This window comes from Eptatretus burgeri, chromosome 14, assembly GCF_056783735.1.
Source record: "Eptatretus burgeri isolate ZD-2024b chromosome 14, Ebu_testis_v1, whole genome shotgun sequence".
Taxonomy (NCBI): domain Eukaryota; kingdom Metazoa; phylum Chordata; class Myxini; order Myxiniformes; family Myxinidae; genus Eptatretus; species Eptatretus burgeri.
The window spans coordinates 44,476,696-44,502,544 of record NC_140974.1 but is presented as its reverse complement, the minus strand read 5'-3'; the positions used below and the strand labels follow the sequence as shown (position 1 = coordinate 44,502,544).

Sequence of the window (25,849 nt, the reverse complement as noted above, 5' to 3'; positions counted from 1 at the left end):
GGTGTTATCGTCAACCTCGACGGTTCCAATTAATTATCGGGCATACTTAGCCCACGACCAACCCTTTACGTGAAGTAAGATGGAGATTCAATTAAAGAAAAGACGAAGCAAAACGGGAAAAACAGTTCAACATAAAGCACATTTATTCCGCGGCAAATGGAAAGCACACAAATACAATTACAACAATTATGCACCAAAAGCAAATGTAAAAGTCACACAACAATTCTGCACAAAAAGCAAATGCAACAAAAGAAACACAATGCAGATCGACTACCGACTACGCGAGCACACGGCAACACTTACACAGTTTTACTTCACAGACGGCGCCGACAACACATATACTCCAAAGCAAAAGAAAAAAAAGGGGCCACCCTCAACGACAAGGGGGCAGACGGGCCTGGGGCCGAGACCGCGTCGAGCCTACCCGTCTGGTGATGAGCCGCAAAATGGCGGCGGCGCCCCGACTCCGCGGGCCTCGCTGGCACTGCCTGGAATGGGGTGGGAACGGGGCCCCCTTCTCACACTATCTCAGCGCGGGGGGAAACGGGGGGGGGGGTTGTTGATGCTCGGGGGAAAGAGGATATCTGGCTGGCTTGGGTCCCGCGATGAGCGACGCCACTGCGACCTCGACCGCGTTCCCGGCCTCCCCTCTCTGCAGCTCCCCGACTTTGACACGAGCGCAGATCTCCACAAAGCTCCTTGGCTTCTCCAGACTCTCCGGACCCCGACAGACACTCTCTCGACTGATTTCGCCGCCGCCACAACTCTCCAACTCTTCTTCGATTCGCCCTGCGCTCGGCGCTTTATAGTGCGACAGGAGAAACCATATGCAGATTTTTGGATCAGGATCGGCTCGGGGGCGGAGCCACGCTCGCCCATTGGACAGAGGAAAAGTGGGCGTGAATCATTCCTGATCCTCGAATCTGCATATATCGATTATACTCCGACGCGCCTGGAGGTGGGGCCAAATCGCCCCACGCTCGCTGATAGGACGGAACAGAAGTGGGCGTGAATCATTCTTGATCCGATTTCTCGGAAAGGGCGCTTTTTGCACCCGCTGCTCGGTGCGCGCCCTGTACGAGTCCAGGATCGGTGCCCACAAGCGGCGCGGGAATGGCGGTGATGCGATGGTTGCGAGAGCGAGATGTGACGGTAAAGGTCGTGGCTGTTGGCGTTGTTGTTGTGAAGCGGCGTTGCGGTTGGTGGTTGTTGTGTGATGGCGGTTGGGACGTGGTTGGTTCAAAATAAAGATAGAACAGAAAAACGGCTATCTTAAAGGGTCGCAGCCCGAATGAATGACATTTATTCCCTCTAAACAACGGGTTTGGGCTAACTACACATATACTTACAGAGATATCTCACCTATGGGACCTGAATGGTGGTTTGCGAATTTCCTCAACCACAACAATATATATATATGTATATATATATATATATATATATATATATATATATATATATATATATATATATATATATATATATATATATATATATATATATATATATGTATATATATATATATATATATATATATATATATATATATATATGTATATGTATATATATATATATATTTGTATATGTATATGTATATATATATATATATATATGTATATATATATATATATATATATATATATATATATATATATATATATATATATATATATATATATATATATATATATATATATATATATATATATATATATATATATATATATATATATATATATATATATATATATATATATATATATATATATATATATATATATATATATATATATATATATATATATATATATATATATATATATATATATATATATATATATATATATATATATATATATATATATATATATATATATATATATATATATATATATATATATATATATATATATATATATATATAGATAGATATATATATATATATGTATATATATATATATGTATATATATATATATGTATATATATATATTTATGTATGTATATGTATATATATATATATATATATATATATATATATATATATATATATATATATATATATATATATATATATATATATATATATATATATATATATACAGTGGGGAGAACAAGTATTTGATACACTGCCGATTTTGAAGGTTTTCCCACTTACAAAGCACGTAGAGGTCTGTAATTTTTATCATAGGTACACTTCAACTGTTAAAGATGGAATCGAAAACAAAAATCCTGAAAATCACATTGTATGATTTTTAAATAATTAATTTGCATTTTATTGCATGAATTAAGTATTTGATCACCTACCAACCAGTAAGAATTCCGGCTCTCACAGACCTGTTAGTTTTGTCCTTGAGAAGCCCTCCCATTCTCCACTCATTACCTGTATTAACTGCACCTGTTTGAACTCGTTATCTGCATAAAAGACAGCTGTCCACACTCAATCAAGCAGACTCCAACCTCTCCACAATGGGCAAGACCAGAGAGCTGTCGAAGGACATCAGGGACAAAATTGTAGACTTGCACAAGGCTGGGATGGGCGACAGGACAATCGGCAAGCAGCTTGGTGAGAAGGCAACAACTGTTGGCGCAATTATTAGAAAATGAAAGAAGTTCAAGATAACAGTCAATCTCCCTCGGTCTGGGGCTCCATGCAAGATCTCGCCTCGTGGAGCCTCAATGATCATGAGAAAGGTGAGGGATCAGCCCAGAACTGCACGGCAGGACCTGATCAATGACCTGAAGAGAGCTGGGACCACAGTATCAAAATTAACCATCAGTTACACACTACGCCATCATGGATTAAAATCCTGCAGCGCATGCAAGGTCCCTATGCTCAAGCCAGTGCATGTCCAGGCCTGTCTGAAGTTTGCCAATGACCATCTGGATGATCCAGAGGAGGAATGGGAGAAGGACATGTCGTCTGATTAGACCAAAATAGAGCTTTTTGGTTTAAACTCCACTCACCGTGTTTGGAGGAAGAAGAAGGATGAGAACATCCCCAAGAACACCATCCCAACCGTGAAGCATGGAGGTGGAAACCTCATTCTTTGGGGATGCTTTTCTGCAAAGGGGACAGGACAACTGCACTGTATTGAGGGGAGGATGGATGGGGCCATGTATCACGAGATCTTGGCCAACATCCTCCTTCCCTCAACAAGAGCATTTTCGATGGGGCGTGGCTGGGTCTTCCAGCATGACAACGACCCGAAACATACAGCCAGGGCAACTAAGGAGTGTCTCCGTTGGAAGCATCTCAAGGTCCTGGAGTGGCCTCGCCAGTCTACAGAGCTGAATCCAAGAGAAAATCTTTGGAGGGAGCTGAAAGTCTGTGTTTCCCAGCGACAGCCCCGAAACCTGAAGGATCTGGAGAAGATCTGTGTGGAGGAGTGGGCCAAAATCCCTGCTGCAGTCTGTGAAAACCTGGTTAAGAACTCGAGGAAACGTCTGATCTCTGTAATTGCAAACAAATGTTTCTGTACCAAATATTAAATTCTGTTTGTCTGATGTATCAAATACTTATTTCATGCAATAAAATGCAAATTAATTATTTAAAAATCATACAATGTGATTTTCAAGATTTTTATTTTAGATTCCGTCTTTCACAGTTGAAATGTACCTATGATAAAAATTACAGACCTCTACGTGCTTTGTAAGTGGGAAAACTTGCAAAATCGGCAGTGTATCAAATACTTGTTCTCCTATATATATATAGATATATATATATAGATATATATATATATATATATATATATATATATATATATATATATATATATATATATATATATATATATATATATATATATATATATATATATATATATATATATATATATATATATATATATATATATATATATATATATATAGATATATATATGTCTATATATATATACCTATTGTTGACTTCACAGTTAAGATAGCTGGCTTAAGATCTTCAGGTATTGAGTTTGAGCCCCTGTCATGCTGGTAAATAACACCACGGTTGGCTCAGCCTGTCATTCTTCTGAGGTCAGCAAGGTGAGTGCCAGTTTACTGGAAACAGGGCACTGCATTCGTGGTACGGCCGCACTCCCAGCAACAATGCAACCAGCAGCCACAGTCTGCATACAAAATAATAATCATATGTGTCTCTCAAATGCTTTCGGCCAAGTATATCAGATTGTCTCGGGAGTAGCACATCATGTCTAAGAGTCTCGTATCATTTTGGTGTGTTGGACAGGTACGGCAGTGGTTCGGCGAAGCTTCCTTGCACGAGACCTGCGAGAGTTAACACTGCACACGGGAGACGTGGTCAAAATTTACAGCTGCAATGGAGGAAGCAATGGTTGGTGGAGAGGCGAGGTAGATGGACGGGTGAGTCTTGTTTTTTGAAATCTTGCATAAAAAATGCTTGGTGAAGAGAGCAAATTGCCAGACCATAATGAAAGCTCAGGAAATGTTCAATGAGAACTGCTGAGCTCGTACCTGATTATAAGGATGGAGGGTCACTGTTGAGTGAATATCCAGTTGAAGTCAATTGTGATGTGGCTGCAATGATCGAAAACCAAACTGTTGAACTGGAATTCGAATTACTGAAAAGGGGACATTTCAGATCAAATTGTTCACTGGATTCGTTGGTCAGTATTTGTTTCATTGCCCTTGTTGATTGATGTAAGTTTGATTCCAATGGCTGCTCAACTGAACAGGCAATGGCAAACCACCCAACATATTCCTTTCCTTGAAACAACTTTGGCAAAACTGAAGCTCTGTGACAGAGCATGGATGTTTCATACAACGTACAGTATAACGTTCAGTATGGATGTTTCAGAGCTGTGGAAACCATCTCCTTATTTTAAAGACTACAATGAACATGCTGTTGCCCCAGTAATTTTGGAGGTGGCATGAAAATTGTTATCGTTTTATTGAAGGACAGAGGAGATGTCAGCTATATGTCTTGTGGATGGAAATTGGCCATTGAAGAATGATCTGAGATGCATTCACACCTTGGTTGAAATTAAGTTTTCTTTCTTTTCTTTACAGGAACAAGGCTAATGGAAGAGCATGGTTGAGCTGGCAGTGGAACAAACATCAAAGATTGAATGACCAGGAAAAGAGAGAGGAGAGGGTGGATGGGAGGAAAAATTGAAATTAGCAAGTAAGAGGGTTGGGTTAAGAAAGGTTAATGGGGGTAATAAAGATAGTGGGTCAGAATTGGAGATGACATGATATGGCAGTGCACTATTTCCTTAAGTGTCCTGGATGGAAGAGTGAGACAGAACAGCTCCTGGAAGGTGGTTATAAAGATTTGGAGAAGTGGGGAATAAGAGTTGAAGTGTGCAGTCAGCCTGGATTTTGGAATATTAATCATGTGGGAGTTAATAGAAGAACATGTGCATCCTGGATTAGATCGGCAGGGTCTGAGAAGGAAGAATATCGGAGAATAGACCATAAAAAACACAGAGACCACTGACCTGCCTGCAATGTGAAAGTAACAGACTCTCTGTTTTGGCCTAATCACAGGAGATTTGAATAATTTTGAGAGCTTTAGATTACACAGAATCCAGAAGAGACAGATGTGATGCTGGGCCACCAACCAAAAGCAGATAACAGTACTCCATTGAGCTATGGACAAAGGTCTTGTCGACTGTGAGTAGCTTTAATTTTCCAAGGAAAGACTTGGAGGATGCCAAGTCTTCAGCTGGCTTTGGAGGCTAGCTTTGCTGTGTGATTGGCCCAGGAAACATCATCGCTGAAAGTGAGGCCTAAATGTTCAAGAGACTGAAGCTCTTACAGTGGATACCCAAGGAAATAGATAAATGGGTTTGTTGGATAATCCTTCCAGTGTGATAGGGTGAGACTGTGGGTATTTTCCAGGATTGAAGGACATGTTCCATTTTTTCGACCAGACTCTAATCATTTCCAGATCAGCTAAGAGAGATGCTGCTGCTGTCTGCAAAGCTGGGGGTTGCAATCCCATATGGCCCAATATGGACTCATGTACAAAAAGGAAGAGATAATTTTCCAGGACATCCCTCAATCATGCTTCTATTCCTTCTCTCGGCAATGATTGGAGGCCATCAATCTAAAACAAGAGGTTAGGACCATCTGCCTGGATATATCTCGGTCATTCCATACATTCTGGCATCCTGCTTTGCTTGCTGAGTTTTCTGCCGATGGCATCGGAGGCCACCTTAATTCTTGGATGTGTGATTTCCTCCACTCACACAGTCAATGTGTTGCCATCAATGGAAACCTCTCCTCCACTCTGCAAGTGGATGCTGGAGTTCCATCAGGCAGTGTTTGTGCTTAGTCTTATTCCTCATGTATATTCATGACCTCTCCGATGCTATGGAAAATGTTCTCTTCCTTTTTTCAGAAAACGTATTGTGTCATAAATTTTTCACATCCCTCTGCTGGGTAGGCAGCAGCAGCATCTTCCCCTGCTGATATGGAAATGATTAGAATCTGGTCTGAAAAATGAACCATGTGCCTCAAAATTTGAAAATGCCATGGTCTCACACTATAGCTTATGAATGTTCATCAAATGAACCCACCTATCTATTTCCTTTGCCATCCACTGGAAAAGGTTCTCTAACTTCGAGGTCTCACCACCTGCCATGATCTTTCCTCAGCTAACCACGTAGCAAAGCTCGTCTGCAAAACCAGCCATAGACTGTGACTCCTCCATCAATCCAACTCTTTCCTTTGAAAATCATAACTGCTCACACTCTATAAGGCCTTTGTCCATAGCTCAATGAAGTATTGCTTTCTGCTATGAGCTGGTGCTCCAGCATCACATCTGTCTCTTCTGGATTCTGTCGAATCTAAAGCTCTCTAAGTTATTGAAATCTCCCATGATGAGGTAGAAGCACAATGTGCATTGCTGTTACATTGCAGACAGGTCAGTGGTCTCTGTTTTCTGCCTTACATTCTCCAACATTGCTCCCTCTGCTCTCTTAGTCCTCTGAGCCCCCCCCCCCGCCAGCGACTCCAGGATGCATTCTTCCAGTAACCTCCACCTGAGTAAACTTGCAAAATTCAGCCTGCCTGCACATCTTAAATCTTTTACTCCTCAGTCTCCTGTCTATGGAACTGCCTCCCAGAGTATGTTGTCTCAATTTCCCCTCCAGGGCTGCAAGCAGGTAGTGCACCACCACCTCATGTCATCCCCCATCCTGACCCATTATCCTTATTACCCCCATTAATCCTTTCTAACCCAACCCTTTCACTTGCTCATTTAAGTGTTTTCTCCCCCTCTCTTCCTTTTTTGTTCATTTAACCCAGTGCTGATTGTGCCCAATTATTGGCCCACTACCCCTACTGTCAATTTACCCTTGCTCTTCCATGAGCCTTGCTCTTTCCATTGATGGCCTTGATCCTTCCAATGGGTTCCATTGATGGCAACATGTTGACTGCATGAATGAAGGCAGTCAGAAATACAGGAATGAAGATGGCCTTCTATTACACAGGCAGAGAGCTTTGCAAACAACACAGGATGCCACACTGTGTGTAATGCCCAAGATATGTCCAGGGAGATGGTTCAAACCTCTTGTTTAAGACTGAGGGCCCACAACCATTGCTCGGAGAAGAGCAGTAGCATGTCCAGAGATGAGTAACTTGGACATAATCCAAACTTATGGTCAGATATCAGATTGTTTGATATAATGAAAGACGTGATATCAGAAGCAATGATGGATTTTATAATCTTGCTAATAATTAATTAAAGGCAAGCTCACTGGCCTATAGTTGGTCAGGTATGTTTTTGCACCCTCTTTTGGATGGGAGTTATTTTTGTTGACTTCCGTGCAGAGAGAAGGCAGCCAAAAAAGGGCATATTAAATGGGGGCAGATGGAGGGGAGCAATTATGGCAGAGGAGGATTTGAGAACATGGGCACTGCGATGCCATCTGGGCCCCTCACCCAAGTAGGGTCAATGCCTGACAGAACTTTCTCTACCTTCTCGGGTGAGAAGGATGGAGAGTCAAGTAGACAGTGGGTTTGTCGGGGTAAGATGGGGGACAGAAAGGGATGGTTTGGGTACGTGAGATTTGAAAGCAAAGGTAGAGTTAAGACATTCTGCCTTATCTCAGGCAGAGTCTGTAGTACTTCCATTTGAAGTGAGGGATGGGATTGAGGTCGATCATACACCAGAGGCAGATTTGACAAGGTGCCACCATGATTCGGAGGAAGGAGACTGGTTCAAGGGTTCGGTCATGAGATTTGTAAGATGTTTTCTGGTTTGCCTCAGGATGGACGCGCACTTGTTGCGAGCCTTACGGAATTAATGAAAGTTACCCTGAGGTTAGCTTTCCATGCTGATAAAACAAGCTGCTTGACGACAACCGCCTCCCCAGAGGATTCAGTGAGTGTACCATGGGCTCGAGTATGAATAGGAAAGTCACAGAAGAGATGGGATAAACTGGTGCATGAAAGAAGGCCCTGTTAAAGTATTCCCAGCAGAATCGATACCAGGTCCTGAGGAGATGATGGTCCAATCCTTTTGTGAGGGTAGATTAAAGTCCCTGCCAGTTGGTCTCTGTGAGCAGCCACCTGCTTCTTTGAGGTGGCCCCGTTGTCAGAGACAGAGAGATATCGGCATTTACAGGAATGTGATTTGAAGAGCGAATCGGGTTTGCACAACTCGCCATTCATGTTGCCTTTCTGTTTTATTCTGTAGCTCATTTCCACAGCATTCTTGAACATGCATCTGGTGAACAAGTCTTGGACATGACATTTGTGTTTCTTACAGAGAGGAACAATTAACATTGTTCTGTCTTCTTTTCTTGCAGATTGGCTGGTTTCCTTCAACGTATGTGGAGGAAGAAGGAGGCTGACATTTGCTGGACTCGGTTTCTTCCTGTCGTCATTTTGTGCAAATTGCTTCTCGACCACAAACTGATCCCCCTCTTTCCTCAACCAAAAAACCCACTTGCATCATTCCTCAACCTGAAATCCTTCAGCATTTTCCATCAACTGCAATTTCCTAGACATTGCTCACAATCTTGTAAGCATCATTCCTCATTAATTTATGAAGCACATTTCAAACTCATCTGCTCCACTACTTTACAACATAACCATACGCCTCATCACTTTCCAACAAACTCCATCATCTACTTTGCTTCCTCAACGCATCCACCTCATCCCTCAACCACTATTAAACTTAATAAATGGCCACCTACTCTTCGATCAGTCTGCCGGCTACACCTACAGCCTACCTCCATAGAGGAGCAGTCTGGCAATTCAATTGGTCTTCCTTCTTGGAATGTGCTGGCCATGGTACTTAATATGTCTTCAGCCTGGACTATGAGGTTATGACTTCTGCATCAATGGAGACATCATTCTCTTCCTCCCAGCACTCAATCCATGCTGCTGAAATGATTTTTTTTTGAATCCACTGATGATTGTTCCAAGTTGTATTGTTTTGTGTTTCTACTACCTCAGTACTGTGGGTACTGATAGCATGGCTATCACTGAGTAAGGAAATTCGGTGGAGATTAACTGCACATTCAGAGAAGTGCTAAATTGCTTTTTGAGGTTTAATCCCCCAGTTACATCTTTGCCTCACCGATTTGTTTCGAACTTTTTCAGCCCATCCGGTGGAAAAATAAATGGTAAAGGGGTTCCCTAATGTACAGTGAGTGCAAAATGGCTTTTTGTCCATTTAAATAACACTGTTAAAATCTTGTGAGAGTTTATAGACTGTACAGTGAGTTTTAAACAATAGTAAAGGCTTCAACAGGTCTAGTTTAATATGGATTATTTTAGCAATGGTGGTGACTTTCAGAACACCTGTCTGGCCAGTCAGTGACACACCTTGCCATGGAAGTGGACTTTCATGAGAGATAATCAGTTGTACTTGTTGGAGTGTGGACTTCAATGGGCCATCATCCTCTCACTGGATGCAATGGACTGTGTGCTGGAGCAGTCACTTTGGCTTCCCTCCAAATCTTGAGCGAATTTTCAAGGAAAAGTGAAATGAAAGGGCTTTAGACGACGACAAGTTGCGTGTGTGTGTGTGTGTCTGTGTGTGTACTTCAATAGCAGTAGGCCTTCCTTGTTGCATTAATAAAGGCTCCAATTAGCTCTAAATTATTAATGATATTCAACCGAGCCAACTTCCATGCTCTTTTTTCCTTGTTGCGTCATCATCCATTGGTCTGTTCACCTTTTCTTCCAGCTTTTCCTTTTGCTCTAAGCCCCCTTGCTTTCTATGTTGCTTCCTGGGCCTATAGAATAAAACATATGGAATTAAATATCAGCTTTTTCATAACATTCGAGAGAACTTCAGGCCAAAAACAGGTATCCACGGATGGTGGTTCGTTAAAGCTTTTGTAAACACGTGACCCTTGTACACTGCCTTTTGAGTAGTGGGTTATGCTACTTGCATGTACAGATCTCTCTCTCTCTCTCTCTCTCTCTCTCTCTCTCTCTCTCTCTCTCTCTCTCTCTCTCTCTCTCTCTCTCTCTCTCTCTCTCTCTCTCTCTCTCTCTGATTTGAAAGAATTTGCACTGTTTGCCACTTGTTGTTTATAACCATATTTATTTCTGTGTAATTCCTTTTCCATAACTTTTTACAGCCTTAAAGCAACTGATAGGTTGTGTAGAAAACAATGCTGAAGGGTAATGGTAAGTTGAGGGTCGTTCTGATGAAGACATGTGCATGGATATTTTATCTTACGATGAAAAGTAGACTGTTAGTTTTATTCGCAAGCAAGAGACGGCTCCTTTTGTCACCTTATTGATTTGCAGCTACCCAATCAAAATCTCTCCTGGCACTCACACTCATATGGGACAACAGTAAAATATTACACCCCAACCACAAATCATCACTGCTAACTTGACTTGCACCACTACAACATTGGCTTACTAACCACGCTTTATAATCACCAGTCTTACCGCAACTTGCTATCTCACCATCAACACCGCAACATCATCACCACAATGATCAACATCACGAGTGCTTGCACCAAGCACAGTGTCACTTCCTGGTAAGCTACAACATCCGATGATTTCCCCAAACCTTTTAAGTTTCTTCACCTTTACTGTATATGTGTACATAACTGAGTTGGTGGTGGACATTTTGCAATAAACATGGCGAGTGAGTTGGTGTGAATTTCTGCATAAACTTTATTTGGATCAATACATTTTGTTCACAACAACTGGAGGTTCCAAGCTCGAAATTTGTACGTAACACGACCTGTGGGACAAGAAAATAAAGTGGCATAGCGGTTGTGTTGTCTTCAAACTTCACGTTCATACACTGGTGTACACAATCATGACGTGTAAAATGCTGTACACACCATCAGTGAATGCAATCATATTGGAACCCAAACCATAGTTTGTTTTTGAATGCAGCAGTGGGAGGAGGGGGGTACAAGGTGAGGTGATGCCCCTGATGCAGTACCCTCCCCACACGCAGGTGTGAGACTATGCCACGAATGCCCCTTTTGGTCACCAACTAATCCACAATGGTCTACACTTTTTCTAAAGGTCTACACTTTTTTTCCTAAAGGATTAAAAAAAAAACAAGATCCATGAGTGATTGATCCATGGACAGCCGATTTAACATCTCCAACGAACAGTGCTCATTGAGTTCATGTCCTGCCTGAGAAACACCAGCATGATAGTTTATAGTCAGTTTGAATGGAACCCAGAACGAACAGGTCCAAGGAGATTGTACTACCTCTACAGCCACACACGAGGAATGTTACTTCATAATTGCCATTGAATCCGGGATCAAAATTTCTCCCTTTAATCCCGCTGTTTAATCTGTTAAGAACAAAAGATTTCCTATTCTTTCCCTCTTGTGTAATACCCGAGAAATATGCACATGAGGTCACACGATTGGTCTCATGAGACAGGTTTCACTTTTAAAATCAACACCAAAGGGCCATTGCCATGAATTTATAATAGTGCTGTACATTGCCCCCCCCCCCCCCTTTGGGTTAGCATGACGTATAAATCTCTGATAAAGTTTAATGGTTTTGAGCAGCATAATTCACAGAGAAATGTCTGAATTATGGTGAACAGATAACATATATATATATATATATATATATATATATATATATATATATATATATATATATATATATATATATTTGCAAAGATTCAGTGGAGTTTACTCTTTCAGAAACCATGGTTCACCTGCACGATGAAGTGTAGAAAAGGAACATCTTGGGATCAAGCTGGCAGGTGTTACAATTTTGATATGATAGATGGGATGGCCAGGAAAAGCGTGGCAGCATCAGGCTGGATTTAAACCTACTACTTTCACAACTCGTAACTACAACCCTGTGACCCCAAATGAGGTACCATAGTATTGAGTCATCACCGATCTTGCAGGAGATCCGTTACGTGATGTAATAGCTGCTTGTAGGCCTTGGAGGCTTGGGGTTTGTGGAGCTGAGTCTGGGAATACTCCCTTTGTCCAACATCAATGTGGTGACTTTTGTGTACTTGGATTGAGTCAAGATTCAACCATTTCATTCAGTTCGATCTCTACTTCATCCCTATACGTGAAGCTTTCAAATCTGCTTCACTGAATCTTTCCATTGGCCCACAGTGGTGGTTTTTCTATGACCACTGGCCATTCATTTCACACAGACACAACAATTGTGTAAAGAACTTGATTTTGCTTCCATTATTTGTGGTTAGTGTACAGACCGTTCATACTATAAGCTGCTATTTCTGGAAACTCAAACAGCAGTGGTTCCTTCCCCTTTTGCGAGGAAAGCTGGGAAATGTCCGCTGAAGGCCTGTCTCAGCAGTGCTGGCACAGTCAACTGATTTGTAGTCCCAAACAAACAAAAAGTCGGGTGAGTATTCTCCATCTCAAAGTGAGACACTTTCTGCACGACACAGTTGCCCTCTGGTCCGCTTCAAAATGAAGGCAAATAAGAGCAGTGGATTTCCTTCAATGTCTATCCCTCATTTGCTATCAAGACCTCCAACCAAAGTCCCAAGTCCACAAAGCAAAAGTAGCTCCAAAAGCTGCAGCCACCACTCGCTTCGGTGAAAGATGTGCGTGTACAGCATCTGAATGACAGAGGGCACCATCTGAATTATGGCAGTCCCGTCCCTCACACCGCAATCCCGAGAACCCAGGTAGGCAGATGCACCGTCCGCCCTCACAGCTACCTCCATTCTGGCACTGGAGGAAGCCATCGACACACATGTCCACTGCCATGGAAACAAGACAGGTTTTTGGATCAGATTTGACAGCATTTTGTAAAATGATACAACAGCCATCAAAGTCTTGAACTAAATACTTATAGGTGTCCTTTTATTTATATAATAATAATATTGTTGTTGATCCATGTGTGTGTCTGTCTGTCTGTCTGTAACATTCTGTTCCACCCATTCATTGGATGATATTGTGAGTGGAGTCATGCTATCAGCCTGATGATAAATCTGAGGGTTGCCATGTTGGTGCTTACTGTTCTGTGAAGTCAAAGAGATAGGTATTCAGAGCTATCATATTCACAATCGCCATGCCCTCCTGATAAGTTTTACCTTCATTGTAAAGTGACAGTTAAAATGATGCTGGTCGGTGTCACGGGCCTTGTGAACGTAGGCCTCGGCGATCGAGGCAGCGGTGTATTAACTTATATGGTGTCCAAATAACTATGTGGCATTCTCTCAAGCAGGGCTCAAACCAATGTCATCATAAAAGGTCTTTGTCCGAGGCCATTATTTACTTTTAACGATGTGTCTATACATTACATGAATCAGGAAGACATATTTTCCACATATCTCATGGGATTGTGAGTTGGACAGGTGCACATATGCGACCATGAGCATGTTATGGCACATCATCTTTTCCAGATATATCATGTGTTGGGAGGGGGTTTCAAGACGAAATGGAGAGGGGAGTGATGCCTTCGGGTTGTGGGGGTGAGGGTGAGGACTTGGGGGTTAGTAGGCATAGTCACATTTAACATGAAGTGGAATTTCCATGGATCCCTGCTTGTTGATTATATTGAGGAATGTAAGAGGGCGTCACACTAACTCATTGACGAAGGCAGTGAATTTAAATGAAAAAAAAAATTTCAAACTTTTTATTTTTGTCGTAAAAAATTTGATTGTCAAAAAGGAAAATAAATAATCAACAAAATATAAGTATTGTCGCTTCTGCAGAGGCTAGGCTGTCTTGCTGCACATCCAGAAGAATGTTCACTTCATTGGTGATCACATAATTATTTCCTTTGAATGAATCATGGTTATTGTGTGGTGTAATAGTTAGAGCATGCGCTCCGAGTCTGGGAGGTTGGTGGTTTGTATGTGCCCTCAACCAAGTCATTCCAAAGACTGTAAAAATGGTATGTGCTGCCACCTTGCTTGACACTCAGCATTTAAGGACAGATATGGGTAAACAACCAGAGGTTGACAACCAGTACACATGACTGATAAAACGAATGGCCTCCTCCCTCCTACACTGAAGTTCCTTATAAGGGAACTCATTTATTACTAGATTTGGTAAGTATATTGATGACTTCCGTCATCTGTTTGTTTGTTTGTTTGTAGGCATGATAACTCGAGAATGGAAGAAGCTACCAATGTCAAATTACACCACTTGATTCAGGACGGTGATGGCAAGTGCTGATTAGATTTTGGTCAAAATCGGTCAAAGGTCATGGTCACAGTGAGGTCAAACATTCGATTTTTGATGGTTTGATACAGAATCATCGTAGAAACTTCTGGTTTGCGTTGCTACCTTCTCTAGAGACAGCTTTTATTCGACAAGGTGAAAGGTCAAGTTGACGATTTCATAAGTACCAGTCTATGACTGCTTGTTTATTTATTGTTCTGGACATTGGTGTATATTAAGCTGTTGAACCAACCAATTTGAGGTTTGTGACTGAAGCTCATATTGATCAACAATGTAACCATACGTCCAGTTCGGTAGTGGGTTATAGACTGGAGGTAGTTCCCCAAAAAGGTTTTCGAATTTGAGTTTGCTAAACACCATATAGTTTATAACTAATCATGTTGCCACCTTCAGAAGTAGATTGTTCGATGAACAATCTAACATGGCCACTGAACATTAATTACCCTTATTTTCTGCTTGCATTTTAGTTTGAGTATTGGACGACTGATCTAAACCCACATATTGGAAGCGAGGAGTTTCATCTTTTTATATATAAACAAGTAAAAGTACCCGTCGCTTTGCTGATGGCTTTAATCTAAAGACAACATGTTGTACTTCACAAACATTCTGCTCTATTCACTCTTTAATTTGCCCGAGGTCATCTTCCATCTGCTTGGAAGTCAACTGATATCATCTTCATCAACCATCCTTGCTGATTATATATGGTGTGAGGACAAATCACTTTCACTTCACTGCGATGCTTTGGTTTGAACCTCCAGGACATGTTGGATTATTTGGTTTGAACCTCCGCTTAAAATGAGTGAAATGAAGCATTTTGAAAAAATTTGAATTATTCTCACTCAGATTTCAACATCACCATAATACATATTATCGAGTTGTTCAAACTTTCTTTATACCAGAAGATTATTATTAATCATACTAGCTACTATACCACTGGGGGCACTATCTGATACACATTTACATAGAGAGAATTGGGGTCTTCCCACCCTGAACTCCCTCCCTCAGATATACTACCCTGATAAAAACCATAATTGGAGGACTCTTAGGCAACATGCAAAATTTGGTTGGATTTGGTTGGGTAGTTTTTTAAGTTTTTTAAGCATATATAAACAAACAAACAAGCAGTCATAGACTGGTACTTACGAAATCGTCAACTTGACCTCTGACCTTGTCTAATAAAAGCTGTCTCCGGAGAAGGTAGCGACGCAAACCAGAAGTTTCTACGATGATTCTGTACCAAACCATCAAAAATCGAATATTTGACCTCACTGTGACCTTGACCTTTGACCGATTTTGACCAAAATCTAATCAGCACTAGCCATCACCCTCCTGAATTACGTGGTGTAATTTGACATTGGTAGCTTCTTCCGTTCTCGAGTTATCATGCCTACAAACAAACACACACAAACAAACACACAAACAGATGACGGAGTCATCAATATACTTATGAAATCGAAAGGTTTCGTAAGTAATAACCACGAATTGAGCTTTATTTATGAGATTTGATGGAGTCAATGTGTTTGGCAAAAATCTAAAATTGCACCAAAAATAGAGGGCAATATGACTGTCAAATATGAAATCGCTCATATATATTTGTATTTTGGGTTCATTAGTGAGTTAAGATTCCATACCAATACAATCAAGGTCAAAGATTTAATTTATGGATAATACAATTGCAAACCCTATTGTCTTAGGCTGCAATTAAATGTGAGCAGGAACGATGACTGCACGCGATGAGGCCAAAAAAACAACCTTATTGGATATCTTGCATGTAAATGATATGACCCATCCCTCTCACCCTCCAAAAAATTAGTTACATGCATTTGTTAATTGTAACCTGTAAGCCATGCTGCTAGATTACCACCAAATTCATCTGGATGACTGTCCAGTGCTAGGTGGTACCATTGCAATTTAAATTTGTCTGCAACTAGGTGGCAGCACTATAGTCGAAATCTGGAGAATCCCTGACAGGAAATGCTCCTGCCCTGTGTTCACCAGTGTGAGGGCAGATGAAAGTCATGACCCTGGCCGAGTCAGACCAAAGAGGAGCATGGACAAACAATCATAGGTTGATAACCATTACACATGCTTGAGAGACGAATCGCATCCTCCTATGTTGTCGTTCCTTGTAACGGAACCATTTCAACCAAGAAGTTGTGAACGGATTTGGCCGAAACTTTATAGACAAGGTTGGGTGCGTGACAAGGATGAATTACATTTTGGTGAAGATCCAGAGCCAGATCTGGCGAGTTGAATTTTTAAAATCTGTGATTCTTCACCATTGAGAAATAGGGCCAAAAATGATATATAAGCATAATATCTCAAAACATTATAGACGGATTCACACGAAACTTGGTGGACAAATTGAGTGCATGAAAAGGACTAATTGATTAGATTGTGGTAAAGATCTGGATCTGGATATGAGAATTTTTAACTTTTAAAAGTGAATCTTCACCATGGAGAGATGGGCCAAAAACGATATGTAGCATGATATTTCAAAAGGTTGTGGACGAGTTATGACAAATTAGGTAGATGAGTTGTTTAGGTGACAAGAACAAGCCGATTCGATTTTGGTTAAGGTCCAGATTCAGATCCCACCTATCAGTGGGATACAAAGTGTAAACTGTTGAGCCTGGTGAAGGTGTGCGCTCGACTGAGTGCTGCTCCAGTTCCAGATGATATCAAATTTGACCCTGAATCTGAAAACAGAGCATATATAAATTTGTCAACATTCTCACTTGAGAATAAAAAACCGAGCTTTATAGCAGTCTTCCCGAAAAAAAAGAATTCTAATACTATGACAAATATTCACATTCAGAGTCCGTCAGCATTAGCAAACAAAACACTGCTGGTGAAGGCAGACCATCATCTTTTCCAAACGAGGCTGGAACAGATATTGTTATCATCTCCATACTGAAATATGAACTGCTGTATAGCCAGTGCCTCTTTCACTTGCAAATTGTTACACTCGTGGGGTTTATTGTTCAATGATGGTGCACTCATGGGGCTGGGCTTGCAACGATGAGAAGCTGTGACCGTGAGGGTGTAGCTCATGTGAAATGCCGGGTCGGCTGTGGAACCAGAATAGCTCCTTTCTTTCCTCCTCGACCTCCTCTCTCCCTCGATGGCTCCACATCATTTCATGGGCAAAGAACCATGACGATGCACGTGGCATCGTGTTGTAAAGAGGAGGAGTGAGTCGAGGAAGAGGCGAGAGGTGGAAACAAACACAGAACATGCAGTCTGGCTTGTGATGAGGAACTTGGCCTGGGAGAGCTCTTTGAGGATTTGAGCGACCCCTCCGAGGGTTGCTTGTTGGAGGGACCTTCTGTGTTGAAGAGACTGGTGTGGAGGAGAGCCTCTCGGTACACGTGGCATCGTGTAGTGAAGAGGGAGAGGGAGCAGAAGCGTTTGCTCCTTGTGAGTATTGTCTGAGCCGACCTGAGGCAACGTGCGGCTTCAAGGTGTTGTAGGAATTGCTCTGGTTCGTCCGTTCGTTTTCTTTATCCTGAGTAAAGGATTTGCATTCATTCCACTGTTTTGAATTTGCATTGCTTTACTGGATTTGCATACATTTGCATACTGTGTGTTGAAGAGTGGGAGTGTAAATTTGCACCAGAATTTGGATGTTAACTTCGCTCAGTCACATCTGACTGCTTATACGGCGCGACCCACACACGGGGAAAGTATTGGTCTCCCAAGCATGTCAATTAAGACCTCCAGAGCAATAGGCTGTACCCCGAGCCTTTAATCCAGGGGCCAGGTCGTAATAAATTACTGCTGGAAAATTGAGACCAACAAAGAAAGCACATAGTGCAGCCATTGTCCAGGAAGTTGAAGGTGCATCACACAAGGTCTTGCTAGTTTTTAATGTGGAAACATGTGCACCATCATTGATGGAATGGCTCAAGGACAAAGCTGTTGGTGCTTCAACATTTGGTGATGAGGCTGACATCGTCATGAAGAGTAAAACCTCCAATTTGAAGAAGTGTTGTGCAAGAGTGGATATCGTGCTTCAGAGGTACTGTTAACAATCAATCAAGAGCAGAACATGTCAATCTTGCATTGGAAAACATAGGCCCATCCGTATAATTATTGACACAAGCAAAAGTACCCTTCCTCAGTGATGGGAAATATGATTGAGCATTTCAAGTCCCATCACTACCAACATCCTTCCTTCCCACTTCTCACTGACTTTCAAGGCTTGTTCTAGACCTGTTTATGAGATTGAAAGGCTTGTTCTGACATCTTCGGGCGTTATCTTGAGCCTCTTCATGATCTCTAATGGAAGCATCTGAGCGAGCCATTGTCTACGTACAATGTTTTGGCCTGTTCTTGCATTGTAATGGAATGTCGATGTGCCTGCATTCGTTTAGCAGATATTAATATTGAAATGAATGCAATGCGAACAGTAGCTATGCAAAATCGAATCGCTTTGGATTTAGTACTTGCTCCGCAAGGGGGGAGCCTGTGCTCTCATTGGGTTTGAATGTTGTACTTATCTCCCAGATAAATCAGAACACATCGCAAAAACAAGAAGCTAACTTTCATAATTATTGTACAGATGATGGAATATTTTTTTTGGCTAAAAGGGATCTTTGAGGATGGTGGCCAAAATTGTTACATTGGATTTTTTTTTATTGGACTGATGTTATTTGATGTTATCACAGTACTTTTAAATGGGCTACTACAGCATTGCCCTCACTGATTACCTCATGCTTTGAGAGGAAAGCTACACCTGTAATGATTTCTCAACAAATGTCAACTTAAAAGGATCTTGATATTGAAGAGTAGTTACATAACTTGTGCAAAATTGTGATTGAGAATGCATAGGTCGATGTCATGAGTAGATTCTGTGACTATGGACAAATGTTATCCTAAATGCACTTGTCAGCCTTGTTCCTTGAACCTTTTGCCTCGGTGTGTTGAAAATGGCTAGATCCCCACCACAATGGTCTACCTCTACTCTTACTCTGGTGGCCCAAAGCAGGCCCAGCCCTGCAACCACCTGAAGTCCCCTGCTCTGCTGGAGAGGAATGGCGACATGAAGGGCAAGGCTCCACGATTTCTGCTTGGAGATTGATGCCCGGGAAACAGAAGTGCTTATGCGAGGGCTATGCATTTTCAGTTATTCAATGTAAATTCAAAAAAAAAAAAGGGGGGGGGGGAATGTTGAAGATTTCCTCTTTAAGCATTTGTAATTGGTGTGAATGAATAAAGACATTGTTCCTCACTCATAAAAGATTATTTGAACTTTGGTAAAATGCTGCAGTTGAGAGTATTCCCCTGTTTACATACTGTTACATTTGCTTTCTGTTAAACATACATCTGCCGTCAGGTGATATTGATTTGTCATTTTTGATTAAAACGATGTAACAACCTGGAAATGTTGCATAAGTTACAGCAAGACTTAAGTAAATCAATTAGTACATGCTTAAACATAACTTTAGATATTTCTTATTTAGTTCACATTTAATGAATATGATGCATGGATTTTTTTTGTGTAGATGCATTGTAAAAGCTGTCGAGGTTCAGTGAGCAGCGCCAGTCAACGTAGTGTTCTTTATCAGTGCTGAGAATGTGCCGAAGTAACGATTCACGACCTTTATCTGTGTAACTATCTGTACCTCCAAACTCTGGGGAACTTCGAAGAGGCTGTTGTGCTCTTTTCTGATCGGCTGTACTTGAGACTTGCCTACATTGTTTAGACTATTTCACTCCTTTCCCAGTAGCAGAAAGCAGCTATTTTGATTTAAAACTATAGGAATAGTTACTCTTTCGCAGATGAAAAGCTATTTCTCTTTTATCCTCCTTGTGTAAATCATTCCCACTCAATATATAAGACTTGGATTCAGAGTTTTTTTCCTTGAGGAGAGTTTCATTGATATATTTTCTCCCATATGTACGCATGTACAGTACGTATTTGTAGAAAAGATTCTCCTTTGTATGCTGAACATGAGTGGAAATTGAGTTAATTTCTTCCACACAGCTATTGCCTGTTGTGCCGCAGAACAAAACATGGCCAACACAGGTGAGTAGCACCGAACTTTGTTCAAGTCGATCTATATACAGTATTAAGGGACAGTGCGGATATTGTAGAGTGCTGGCTTATGCACTCCAACGAAACGATTGATAAGAAATCACTCCCATAGCACGCAATTGGCAATCGCCGACCGTCATATTAAACATACACCTCCTGGAGACTCCCAAAATGTCAAATATGTATGAATTGGACAAATAAACACTTTTCTCGGAGTCGGAACCACTTGTACGTTCGATTCTGGAGCTTAAATTTTGTAATTCTTAACTCATGAGATACTTGTGGTGATTGCATGTGCGCAAATGGACTAAAGCAAAGAACGCTGACGTCACCGGGTGTTTATAAGCATTGCAATGTCCATAGCAATTCGTAGCTATGATGTACAGGCATTCGATAATATGAGTGAAGAAAGTGAAAAAAAACTTTATCATGAAGAAATTGTTGCGGCCTGTTCCAAGTCAAGGCATGGTTGAGCAGGCCAAAAAACATGGCGGCTTCAGACCCCAGCGAGGTTACCTAGGAAACGCCTCAAGACCCCAAAGAGTGAGGTGACTGAGTATCTCCTGATGAAGGATATAATTCGACAAGGCCTTGAATCGTCTTCAAAAGGGGTGTTTAATTAACCCAAACAAACAATTTTCACTCTTGCACTTCCTTGGAGTTTTCTTCGTATGCTTGCAAAGTTTTAGGCTGCTCGGTTTCATGGTTTTGGAGTTATGGATGACACACACACACACACACACACACACACACACACACACACACACACACACACACACACACACACACACACACACACACACACACACGCTCACTGACATATTATATATATGAATGTTAGGCTTCTGGATAACTGGAAGAATTTCATTGCTCTTGATTAAGCCAAAGCAAACCTTCCTAGATTTATTTGTGAACAGCTTATTTTACATCCACCCAGTGATGCCAAAGAGCTTATGGTTGGTGGAGGCTTTGCAGATGCTGAACAGACATTTTCCTCTGTTGATCGTAATGTGTCTGGATTCTGTTCATTACACGAGGAAGCAGACATGCAAACTTACTTCATGCCAAGCATAGCAGTGATGCTATATTTCAGCAAACCACAAGTTTTTCAAGACACTGATGTCCTTGTACTCTTTTTGTTTTGTTTTTCTGCTAAGCTGAGTGAAGAGGTCTGGATGAAGACAGAGACATCAAAACATTTCAATTGTATTGTTGTTCACAAATCAGAATGGGAAAATGACACTTGAAGAAACCTGTTGGCCTTCCATGCAATCACTGGTTGTGATTACAGGCAGTTTGCGGTAATTGGGAAGAGATCTTCATGGAATGCTTACAAGGATGCTCCACAGCTCCTGCAACGTTATGGTGATGCACAGTTTGCCAGATGAAAATACCCTGTCTTGCTTGTGAGGGATTTCACACACACAAACTGTATGATCCGTCAACAAAAGCAACATCAATTCATTCAGTCATGTGTGCCTTATTTTGGTAAAAAAAAGGACAAACATTGCGAACCTTTCCCCATCGAATGATGCTCTTGTACAACACATTCATCGAGCACACCACAGACACTTATCTGGACATGGATATGGTGGCCTACTAACGGCTTCATCACCGTTAACTGTGGTTGGCACATGACAGAAAGTGTGTTGAAACCATGCGTAATGGCTGGATAAAGAGTGTCTATTCAATGTGTTCAACTGACAACATGTAACTGTATGACAGTCTCCCAGTACCAAACAAGACGGTGTGCTTTATAAAGCCATACTTGGGTCATAGCTGTGGTTGTGGGTCAAATCCATGGGTCAAAACTGTGGTTTTGGTCAATGGTGCAAAATCCGTATAATGAGGATTAGAGTCCTCTGGATTAGGATGCTGTCTTTTTACAAGACTGCCTTCAAATATGTATGTTTAGAGTTAGCAGTTGTGTTGTCAATAAATGAAATCCTTGGCTTCAATTTTTCTGAGTTTGGAATCTTAACCCAATAATCAAGCCAAATTACAAGCAGATCTAAGAGGGGTTTAATGTTTGGCAGCCATATTGACACAGTTTTGATGCAATTTTACATATTTGCCAAAAACATTGACTCTATCAATTTGATATATTAAACAAAAGTGAGAATTGCTTTGCGATACATGTCCCCCACTGATGAGATTTTTTCTAAGTCCAAAAAGGGCACAATTCTGTGAAAATTTGACGAAACGCCATGAAACTTGAGCTTGTTCTCTAAGTTATCAAAACAAAGCCAAGTACAAAGCTTCAGTTGGATATGCTAAGGGGTATGGGGAAAAAAGTCTGAAAAACCACAAGTGGAACGGACAGACAGAGAGATAGATAGACAGACAGATAGACAGACAGACAGCAAACGTATTGTCCCCTCCGGTGAAAATAAAATTCTTGACATGAAATATGTGGGTTTCGAGCTGTCATTCAACATTCTACCTAAAACACAAACAGAGCTATGGGTGATTCGTGTTTGGTGGCCATCTTCGATGCCATATTGGATTTTTGACTAAAGCAATCTAATATTGGAGGTGTGAACAAGGTTTTTCATAAACTGTATTGTAAATAGAACAACCGCCACCATGTTGTCATATTCTAACCATTGGGTTTAGCCAGTCACATATCCCAAGTTTGCCTCCAGTATATTACCTTCCCCCATGAAGTCCTGTATACTCATTGCTGCACTGGTGTCCATACCCTTATCTTTATCTTTATCTTTATCTTGATATTCAATCTCGTTTCTCATTCATCACAGGTCAGAAATTCATCACATAAAGAGCACAACGTTTTACTTCGTGCTGATAATGTAAATAGATATATTCCAAAATTAAACTAGGAATGTGCATTTGGAGTCCCTATAGGAAGACTAAACTATTCTCCGTGTATCATCATCGTCATCATCATCATCATCATCATCATCAATGCAGTGTCAGTGGTGCCTGAAGCAGTCTTTTGGCAAGGGTTGTGCTGGGTAGTTTGTTGTTACCTTCCTAGCAGTTAGTCATGACAGGAATTTGTAATTTGTTCAGGGTGCCGACAATAACTTGGCTACATACTCTTTGTGAAAAAGATGTCATGGGATCTTGAACATCCACCAACGGCCCCATCACAAACAGTCTGGTCCTACGGCTTAACGTGCTTCTGATGGAGGTCAGTTTATAGCTAGATGAAGATTCAAACCCAGCCAGACAGCTCAAAGGTGAGTGTTCCTACCTCTAAGCTATACCCATTTGCACTTCTGAAACGCTGACTTCCTCACTGCTGTGATTATGAATGCAGTGGAGGATTCCTTCATTCTAAGAAAGGAGATGTAGCTCTTAGTTCTCAATGAGCTGGCTGGTAGCACCAATCATGTATAAGAATAAATCTTATGACCTTGACTACATGTATTTGAGTGCTCATAATGCTCATAATGCTCATAATACAACATGACTACGCAGTACTCAAGGAGAAAAAGGCACCACCAACTATATAGCAATATGCTTGGGACAAAGCTCAGGTCAGACGTGGTCTTCATCCGAGACTACATATGAGGCAGCAGCGTGGAGAGTTAACTACCCTCCAGAAAGGAACATTTGAATTTGTCCAACCGACCAGTACACAATGGCCTGCTCTTTTTTCCAAGTAACATGGCATCTTTAAAGTCTACAAACGAATGCTGGCAGAGAGGACAGCTGGCTTAACATCTGCTCCAAAGGATGGCTAACTCGTTGATGGCTAACTCGTCCTATCTGTGTAAAGCATTGGAATGACAATTTATTGTCGGGTAGGGAATCGAACCCATGGGACTAAGCAGCTCAAACATGAGTAATATCAGCTAGTAAAGTATTATTTACATTGACATTTACTGAGTTCAATAAAGAAGTTTCCATTTCACTATAAAACGGACATTAAGGTGGTGGTTATGCTCGACTGTCAGTGATAGTGATGCTTTGAATGCTTTCAATGATAGGACAATATTGATAGTTGTAATGAGCACTCTGCTGTTGATGATTAAAATTTTAATGATTGTGCTGATAATTATGGGAGATCTTGGGGTGGTGGTATTGAGTGCAACAGTGATTATAATGGTGACGACGTTTGTAAATCCTATAGTGATGGTAAAGACAATGATGGTGATAACAATGGTGTGTGATATGACAATCTTAGTCTGTGTAATACATATTAATAATAACTATGACAATAGTGGAGGGAAGGAGAATTTTCATGGCAATGACAGTCAATGATGGCAATAATGGCAGTGGTGATGATGTAAGTGATTGTGGTGGTGATGTTTGTTTTTTGAGAGACTCACGTTGGCAACCTCTGTGCCAGTGGAATCCAGTTTCACATTGGTTGCACTTAGGACTTGTTGTTCCCGCCTTACACCGACACTGTCCGGAGTCGTCACAGTGATCGCGCACTGAACCAAAGAGGTCACAAGCGCATTCTTGGAGGTCGAGGGTGGCAGTGAAAAGGGGGAATTAAAGGAAACAATTATTTTGATATTAACAAGGATCAAAGTCTTCATTGAGAACACAGCCCACAACTGCACCATAAATATGGCACATGAAGATTTTACATTAAAAAAGTAAGTAAATAATTATGTAGGTAATGGAGATGGTAAAGTCTGTATAATATACGCACTATTATGGCACAACATATATGTATATATATATATATATATATATATATACATATATGTTGTGTATATATATAGTGACTATATATATATATATATATATATATATATATATATATATATATATATATATATATATATATATATAGTGACTATATATATGTTGTGTATATATATATATATATAGTGACTTGGGGAAGAGTGTATAGTATATGAATAAATAAATAATTCAACATTGTGTGTTGGGAGTGGGGATGGTAAAGTGTATATAAATAAATAAGTCAAGGTGGTATGTAAGTTGTAGAAGAGTAAAGTGTATCTGAACAAGCCGGTAGGCGGACATGGGTAGTCGACTACCCAATAGAACCTGACGCAATGGGCCCTTTCGATGGGGGAATGACCTGAGGATTAAGCACAAGAAAATTCATGATTCTAGCTTCAAGGGTTAATGCTGCAGATTGTTTTTTTTTTCATTAAAATACCCCCACATTTAGAGGTTTTTCGGCCGTTTGGTGTCCATAGCAACATTTCTCTTTTGCACACAACTAGGTCATGGTATGAACTTACCAACCAAGTTTCATCGAAATCGC

General features: G+C 40.8%; 2 protein-coding genes across 14 annotated transcripts in view; one reads left to right on the top strand and one right to left on the bottom strand.

Annotated features, from left to right (window-relative positions):
- Positions 1-11,090, top strand: part of LOC147013066 (guanine nucleotide exchange factor VAV2-like) — a 151,894-nt gene extending 140,804 nt beyond the window's left edge. For 4 of the 5 annotated variants that reach the window (XM_085854564.1, XM_085854562.1, XM_085854560.1 and 1 more), the window contains 2 exons: positions 4,224-4,357; positions 8,773-11,090. In XM_085854564.1, the coding sequence (XP_085710690.1) occupies positions 4,224-4,357; positions 8,773-8,817 (179 nt within the window). In that variant the 3' untranslated portion in view covers positions 8,818-11,090. Of the gene's footprint in view, positions 1-4,223; positions 4,358-5,023; positions 5,139-8,772 lie in introns of all 5 variants that reach the window. The other variant, XM_085854563.1, reaches the window with a different exon arrangement.
- LOC147013064 (netrin-G1-like) overlaps positions 10,377-25,849 on the bottom strand; it is a 247,762-nt gene continuing 232,289 nt past the window's right edge. For all 9 annotated transcript variants that reach the window (XM_085854571.1, XM_085854567.1, XM_085854566.1 and 6 more), the window contains 2 exons: positions 24,933-25,067; positions 10,377-13,165 (listed from right to left, as the gene is read on the bottom strand). In XM_085854571.1, the coding sequence (XP_085710697.1) occupies positions 12,914-13,165; positions 24,933-25,067 (387 nt within the window). In that variant the 3' untranslated portion in view covers positions 10,377-12,913. The remainder of the gene's footprint in view (positions 13,166-24,932; positions 25,068-25,849) is intronic.